The sequence below is a fragment of the Fulmarus glacialis genome, unplaced genomic scaffold, assembly GCF_000690835.1.
Source record: "Fulmarus glacialis isolate BGI_N327 unplaced genomic scaffold, ASM69083v1 scaffold9326, whole genome shotgun sequence".
NCBI classification, from domain to species: domain Eukaryota; kingdom Metazoa; phylum Chordata; class Aves; order Procellariiformes; family Procellariidae; genus Fulmarus; species Fulmarus glacialis.
In genome coordinates, this window is record NW_009218738.1 from 63,381 (window position 1) to 69,847 (window position 6,467).

At 40.3% G+C, this 6,467-nt stretch overlaps 1 protein-coding gene across 1 annotated transcript in view; it reads right to left on the bottom strand.

Moving 5' to 3' along the window:
* Positions 1 to 2,043, bottom strand: part of LOC104078480 (suppressor of tumorigenicity 7 protein homolog) — a 56,196-nt gene extending 54,153 nt beyond the window's left edge. The window contains exons 1-3 of the mRNA XM_009580128.1: positions 1,982 to 2,043; positions 1,317 to 1,432; positions 77 to 152 (exon numbers count right to left, since the gene is read on the bottom strand). Of these exons, the coding sequence (XP_009578423.1) occupies positions 77 to 152; positions 1,317 to 1,432; positions 1,982 to 2,043 (254 nt within the window). The remainder of the gene's footprint in view (positions 1 to 76; positions 153 to 1,316; positions 1,433 to 1,981) is intronic.
* Between the last annotated feature and the right edge of the window lie 4,424 nt (positions 2,044 to 6,467).

Sequence of the window (6,467 nt, forward strand, 5' to 3'; positions counted from 1 at the left end):
AATCCCCCTGCCTTAAGCTATCATCCAATGGATTTTTAAATGACAGGAAATAAATGTTAATGTTGTTGTCACTCACTCATTCAATTCCAAAGCTTCATGTGCTGCAGAAATTCGGGCTTGGGGGTTTCTCTCTCTCCAGGCTTTTTGCATTACTATTCAATAAAAAAACAGAACAGGGGCATATCAGTCATTACAGCGTTAACAAGGAGAATTTACTGCATTATAACAACAGAATTTATTGCTCTCAGCCTGACTCACTCCAGAGCATTTCAAAGAGCTCAGTGATCACTCAAAAGATACATAATCAACATGAGCTTTTGTCCCAAATACTCAGCTTTATTCTGTCATTTAATTAAACTTTTTTCCATGGGAAAATCTGGCTGAGAGATCATGCCATCTGCACTGTCACATACAGAGGTGATAAGCAGCTTTTTCCTCTTGGGGAAGTAGATTCCACAGGGCACAAAAGAATACAAGGATAGTTGGGATTCTTATTCTAGTTCCTTTCTGTGCTGTTGCTTTAGGTAAATGTTAAATGGAAACAACATCCACGCTAATCAGATCGCCTCATAATTAGCCCACTGAGTTCAGAAAATAGGATTCATGTTTATCGTGTGTCAAAAAAGCACGGTATGTTCTCCTTTGTAATTATGCCCTCAGAATGGAGCACCCAACTGACACTCTCTCTCCTTTCCCAAGAGGCAAAGAAGATTTGTCTCTTCAGAGGCAAATTCTGATGATCGAAATCATTGTCGTACATTTTTAGCAGAACCAAAGTCTGCAGGTGGACTTAACAATAAAGGCTTAATACAACTAAAGCTGCTTACATCAGATTCAGCTGTAAATGTGTTGTTCCCATTTTTTACAGAGCTTCTAACCACATCAGGGAATGAAATACAGAACACAAGTTTTACATAAGCTCTCTCTCTTCTGTCAGTGAAGACTAAATGGGACCTGGATAATGTAACTCAACATACTACACTGCAGCTGGAGGCAAATTAAGCTATACATGTTTGAAGCCACTGCAAGAAACAGGAGGAGAAAACAAGTCTTTACACTTGCAAGTGGTACCTTGAATGACTTTAACAAGAAAGTAGAACAAAATAGAGACACAAATTAGATAGTTTATACCTATATAGATCCTTGTTCAGATCTAGAATACTACGAATCCAACAGCAACAGCGTTCCAGGCACAATCAAACTTTTGCCTTTCCTTACCTAACCAAGAGAACTGATGTCCGACTCCATTTTTCTTACATCAGTTTAAAACAATCATTAACCTATTAGCAAAAACAGTTGTTCACAAGGTCTCTTACTAGCGTCTGCAGGCCGTAAATGATCCGTATCACATGTAAAGAATGTCTGATGGTCCTGTGCTGAAAGATTCATATCGTAGTAAGTCAAAGGTTCTCTCCCTGTTACCCATGTATACCTGCAAACATGCCAACAAAGAGATATTTTGGTTAATGAGGTCACATTTGGCAAAATGAATCTAGAAAAGAATCCTAGACGTTAGAGATGGGCATAGCCTACTAAGTTCACCCAGCCAATCTCCGAACCAACATACATTGCATTTCACTGTACTGTGATAGGGCGACAGTAGTTGAACCTAAGCTAATGAGGATGTTGGAAAGTACACACTAGAAATTGGTAACACACATATTCAAACATTAATACTGCATGAAACCTAGATATAATTCATTAGGTTGTTTGCTATAACTGATTGGAACAGAATTACTATATTAACAGTACCAGGTACACCGCACTTAGGTTTTCCATTTTTTTATAAGGTCACTAAAAATTGCAGAAATAACAAGTGCATGAGCATGAATTTAAATTCATTTCCATTCAGAAACATTTTACAAATGACAGAAAAACCTGGCATGAGCACCTGTGTCCATAGTTGTTTTTGTTTTTCCATCTGAATTAGATTAATGGAAAAGTACAATTAAGGTCCTTAACCCTGAATTGTAGTACTTACCGATTATATTCAGCTCCTCTGAACAGATTTAAAGGATTTCGCCAGACTTTGCATTCTGTCATAAACAGAAACACACAATAATGAATCTCTCCAAAATTACAATGGTACTTGAGGTTTATCAGAAACATCAGTTACCTTCTAATGAGCCTTATCAAATAACTTTTATTTTTTACAGGTGCGAACGGAAAAAAAAAAAATCAAGAGCATAGAGATGCAGGTAACCAGACTGCTCTTCCCTTTTTTAAATAATAATTTCATTATAAATTAATGTCAACAAATGTTATCATTCCAGACAAATAACCACTACCAAAGCTCCAAACGCCAGATGAAAAGATAATACCGATCAGTGCCAGGACTCACATTTACCATAATGCAGAATTGAAGAGTGATCACACTGGGTTACGGCACTGAAAAACAGGAATTAACTCAGTCCCTATGGACTTGTTATTTCTACAGAAAAACTTCACCTCCTAGTTAATACTGTAAATCACTGAGAATCTCAGCTACAGTTGCTAAATTTAATTCCTCCTTAGCTCGTGAAGTAAAAAATCCACGGTAACATCTGCTGACCTTACTTAAGTTATAAGCATCCCAAGGTTGACAAAGGATGTTGAAGTTGATGGGCAGAGCAAAGGTTTGGGAACACTAAAAGCATTTCATACATTTCCCTTGGGGGAAATAAAAATGCAAATTCTTCACACTACAGGTAGGAAGAGATAAGAAAATCCACAACAATGTAATGTACAACAGAACTCAAAAGAAAAAAAAAATCACAACAATCAATTTCTATGGCTTTTGAAAAGGTAAGGTCTTGATTCTGGCTTTTCTTCCTTTAATTTAACACCAGATTTGTTCTCTTCATTTCAACAAAGACAATTCACTCCAGTGAAGGTGAGACCAGAATCAAACCCAGTATTTGCAACAAAGAGTCACTGAGAGGCAGCATGTCGTTCCACCACAGATCTGCTCCTGGATGACCCCTCACGTGGTGCTCTGCAAAAATTCAACAGTAGCATTGGCCCTGCAACATTTCACCAGCTGCTTTCCACCATCAAAAGTCAACCAGCACACTTTTCCCTGTGAAATTCTGTGAGATGGTTTCTAAAGAGATCACAGCAACAGTTTTCTGGTGGGATATTTAGTCAGCAGGGTATCTACCCTACTTTATACAACACTGGTAAGTATATGTCTGTTCCCTCTATGCCTGTTCCATTAAAAAAAGAGACAGAAATACAGAACGGCAAGTCAAGCCCTTCTCTTTTCCCATGGACCTAGCTCCCGCTTCTGAGTATGAGGCTAAAGTGGCATGGAGAGAAAGCATTTTACATAAATTATTTGCAATAACATAATGGCACCTGCAGCTACACGAAACCCAGTCAAGTGGCATAGGAGGTGAGCCCTCAGCTTGGTGCCTACATCACCTAACACGTGCATGAAACAGAGACACAGGAAAGGGAAGGTGTTTGGGAAGAGAGTATTGATGATACATCTGCATCTTTCAACCTCAGCAGGTAGCTAACATTAGAAAGCTCCACTGGTTTACTCAGCAGAAGTGCTCGATTGACATTCAGCCGTTCTGTTTTGCAGCCAGAGGATACGGCTATTTGACAAGCTTCAATCTGACAGTTTTTACATAATATGACTTTCAAACCACAGTAAATATTAAAAAAACATCAGCCTTCTCAGTTCCAGAGGTACAATTCAATGGCTTGGCTTACTCTTTTTGCAACCAACAAGATTAGGCAACAACTATTTGATCACAGTGACACCATTCTTTTTGCTCATCTTATTTAAATTTAAGTGGTTATACTTTATCCGAAGTATGCAGTACTTCAGCACTGTGGCATGGAAAGGGGGAATTGGGGAACAAAAAGGGGAGGTGAAGAAGGGGTTTTATTACCACTTCCTGTCCTGGGGGTAGTTTGGCATCTGTCTAGCTAGTTAAACGTGATGTGCTCTTTGTTGCTTTTGTCTTGGTATCTGCTGATACCATGGTCTCAGTACAACCACCATTCTTCCGACCTTTCTGAAGACAAAAATACCTACTGCAATATTCTACCATAGTCAAACATCTACACAGGAAAACATGGTGAGACAAGTGAAAAAGCCATCTTCACCTTGTTGGATCGTGAAAAATATCCCAGTGTTGATGCATGGTAAACTGAAAAGGTTGCCTTTTCTGTTACATTACAAACTAATAATATAACTATGTCCTCATTTTATATAAGCAATTATGATTTATCAAAGATTAATCTTTCAGCCCCTTGTTCAATGACCAAGTTTTGAGCACAGATATCTTTCTGAAGGCACAAATAACAGGCTATCCATACAGACACACTAACCAGAGACACTGTGAGAGTCCCAACTCATAGACTCAAGTGCCAATGTACTGAAAGGAAACACACTCCTTGACAATTTCTTTATATCAGAAAAGTCAAGATGCTTGGGTGAACCTCATTAGTCAAAATACTGTCCCTTCTGCTTTAAAACGATGGGACTTATTTCAGAGCTGCTGAAGTGTGACTGAGCACACTGATGAGTGCACACAGATGTTTCCAAGCCATCCCATGCTTTCTGCCAGTTCACCCAAATCACCCAGACCATGCTCTGCTGCTATTCACAGCCTCTCAGATGGGAATGACAACAGCTGAATTTGCTGTGCTATACGGAGGCTTCCCTCAGTAGAAACACCCAGTAGAGAGCAAGGTTTTCTGAGGCCACATATTTTATTTAACTTGTGAGTTCAAAGTTAATTTTTGTTTGCTTGTTTTCATGAACACTGAAGACCAGAAGTAAAAACCAGGTACAGACATAGGCACCTCAGCTGCTAAACAATAATGTTTTCTCCATAACTGAATTTGGGTTTTTTTCATTCACTTTTCCTCACTTATTAATTCTGATATATTTTAAAAGCCTGCAGAGGAAATAAATCTAATGAAACCATAATTGATTCTAGGGGCACATCCCTAATGAAAGCTAAGTTAACTTCCAATATTAAGATTATGGCCTGTATGCCAAGCTAGGGCTGAAACAGGTAAGCTTCGTTTTCCATATGAGGAACACAAGCAGAGATGCTCCTGCCCTGACTTTCTTTAACAGTGAGTATCTCCAACTCAAGCCAGAAGCAATAGTATTTCAGCATTTTCATCACTCATGGGCTAAGTTTTCAATTCACCCCCTGCAGGTAGTCACCCAAGCAGGGAGACAAGTTACCCTGGGACTCCTCTTCAGTCCGCAAAGATCAGTGCTTGAGGGGTTGATCCATTTTAGGCAGACTGGCCTGTCTCTCGGAGGAACCATCCCCAGGCAACCAAGCACCCGATTCAAAGTGCCTCAGCAGAATCCCCAACCCTTGACGTGAACGAAGTGACCTGCAGGGATAGTCCTCCTGTGGCAGAGCTGTAACAGGACTCAAGCTGCCTCAGTTCAAAACTGACATCCTTGCCTCCATCATGTAAGCGCTGATTTCTTCTGATTTAACATTGTCTTTTTCACCAGAGCAAGTAAATTTGTATTCATTATAGTAATATGTAAATGCATAGCAAAAATTACAACCCATACATTTATCCCGCTCACGTATGGCTCTTAAAACACCTCCTCAATCAAACGTTTTGTCCAGAATAATCACATGCACCAGAAAAGAAGCCCCAGAGTATCAAGGTCAATTTTAAAGGCTTGAACGGCTTAGAGTCAGACACCTTCAGCCTGATTTGCAGCACCTACTCCTTGCACTGAAACTCATAGGGGCTGTGAATGCCTGGAAGCTCACCAAAATCGAGCCCCAAATGCCTGAAATCAAGCCCCCTAAACTGGAGGTCTTTTTTTAAAACCTGACTGTGTTATGACTTGCCCAAAGTCACAAATCAAATCAGTAGCAGAGTCAGGAACAGAACAAGCCCTTAAGCTACTAAAAGCCACTGTGCTTCCACTTACTAAAGTGAAATCCAAATGTTGTTTACATACTACTTACATTATCTAAAAAATAAAGCGATGCAAAAGCAGATGCACATTCTCAACATCTTTTTCTAATTTTTTTTTTTACAACATTGTTATTATTCAAAAGAATTTAAATAAAAATACTGCCTGCCTTTAGAAACAATATTGCAGAAAGAGCATGTGCAATTTAGCAGGGCTTTCAGAACAAGGGAGCAATAGATACATTGGCAACGCAGCCTGAGCAATAAGCACTGCATGAATTTGGAAAGATAAAATTAGCCAGAGCAATTAATGAAACAGCTCTGCCTTTTATTTGACGACAAAACAAGTTTAAAGGAAGCCTCATCTGGTCTCACGGCTCAGCTCGAGATGACAGCTGCACCGCGGGCCTACGGCAGGCTGCCCAAGGCGCGCCTGGCGTCTGCTGCGGCAACAGGCCTGGGCGAAGGTCGAGCGTGGCACCCCTGGGTGAGGTAAATGCGGGGTGCTTCTGGGCGGGAGGGCTGACTGCCCACAGCAGCGCCGTCCTGCGCCCGGCTCCACGGCCCAC